The sequence below is a fragment of the Hylaeus anthracinus genome, unplaced genomic scaffold, assembly GCF_026225885.1.
Source record: "Hylaeus anthracinus isolate JK02 unplaced genomic scaffold, UHH_iyHylAnth1.0_haploid 11985, whole genome shotgun sequence".
Lineage (NCBI taxonomy): Eukaryota > Metazoa > Arthropoda > Insecta > Hymenoptera > Colletidae > Hylaeus > Hylaeus anthracinus.
Window position 1 is genome coordinate 11713215 of NW_026534333.1, and position 1620 is coordinate 11714834.

Here is a 1620-nt window from a genome sequence, read left to right on the forward strand (position 1 = left end):
GCCATCTTGTGAAAATACTAAAATTACTTGGTAAAAGATACACCATTGGACAAAAAGATAGCATATGTGTGTTTAACGTCTTTTAATAAGTTATGGATAACTTTTCGACTTCTGTCAATAGATTTCCCAATTTTCGAAACTAACAAATTTTGTTTCCTTAATTCTAAAATTGTTTTTCTCTCTCTCTCTCTCTCTCTCTCTCTCTCTCTCTCTCTCATTTAACTTTTCTCCACGACCCATTTTTATAACAAATATTTATAGTTTTCTAGATACTAATTCTCTACACAACCTTACGTTTACTCAACTCGAAATACAGAAAGAGACTAAGAAAAGTACACGAAAAACTTGATGTGCTATCATTTCGCCGACCGCATTTCGACATTATTGTTGATAAACACAAGGGGAACAGTAAAGTTACAGTTTTCAAGTTATATATTATATTACACGGAGGTACTGTTTATATACTATTAGTGAAATTTAGAGGATTCTGACTGCATCCATGAGAATTTAATGATAGCACATATTTGCTATCTTTTTGTCCAAGGGTGTATATTAGCATGTGACTCGAAAGTACGACGGACCCATAGCGGATTGACTTATTTAGCTTCGTTGTCAGGACAAAGATAGCTTGGCTTGGTTCATTAAAGTGTTTAACTGCGAAATCAGTTTTCACACTGTGACAAAGATAGCTTTGGCAGAAACTCGCGGATCGATGCAAGTTTTGTGCATTTCAGCGATTGCGGCACGGGGAGCGGACAAATCGGAAGACACGCCATGTATCGACGACAGCCGGTTTTATCGGAACCCCAATGCACCGGCTCGCAACGTTTGGTCGCCAATTGAGTGCGCCAAGTATTACCTCTGCTTAGGTAATTGCCCTACCATTGCGTTCTAGCGTTTTCGCGTTTCGTTCGTAAAAAATAATAATCCCACAATTGCTCAACCATCGCAACGCTGACACTCGACAGAAACTATTAGGTTGTCCCAAGAGTTTCTTTCGTGACTTGCATTCAGTTATTTTGTGTGGCAGTGTTTATACAATTAGACAACCTAATTTCTTAGATGTTAATGTCATAACTGTAATAGAACAAAATGAATTGTACGCAATTCGATAATGTAACATTATGCATAAAATGTTGTATATGTATTACTATCTAAGGAAATGGAAGAAACTTCTGGGACAACCTAATATTATAACATTCTTTTAAACACTTTACGATGATGAATTACTATTATAATCTTACATATGTCGGCATTCGATAATGCTAGATACTCTAACGAGTTTCCGTGTTTTGTTTATTAGACAACGAGGTGTTCGAGTTCAAATGCTCCCAAGGTCTGCTGTTCGATGTCTCCAGACAGATGTGCGACTTCAAGGCGAACGTCGACAACTGCGACGTGACCTCAGGTACGCGATTTTATCGATACGCTGCTCTACAGCAGAGATTGTCGAGCTTATTTATTCGGTTGTCCGGAAAGTCCATGCCGATTTTTTATACATGGTGCGTGTCTGAATATGTCGAAATGACTGAAAACAAATAACATATATATGTACATCCCTTAAAAGGTGGAGAGGTTGTGGAACAGAATGGTACCTATGTAATTCAATAAATATATATT

General features: G+C 37.5%; 1 protein-coding gene across 9 annotated transcripts in view; it reads left to right on the forward strand.

Moving 5' to 3' along the window:
• LOC128886837 (chitin deacetylase 1) overlaps nt 1-1620 on the forward strand; it is a 16522-nt gene that overhangs the window by 10595 nt on the left and 4307 nt on the right. For all 9 annotated transcript variants that reach the window (XM_054142020.1, XM_054142022.1, XM_054142019.1 and 6 more), the window contains 2 exons: nt 735-869; nt 1304-1408. In XM_054142020.1, the coding sequence (XP_053997995.1) occupies nt 735-869; nt 1304-1408 (240 nt within the window). The remainder of the gene's footprint in view (nt 1-734; nt 870-1303; nt 1409-1620) is intronic.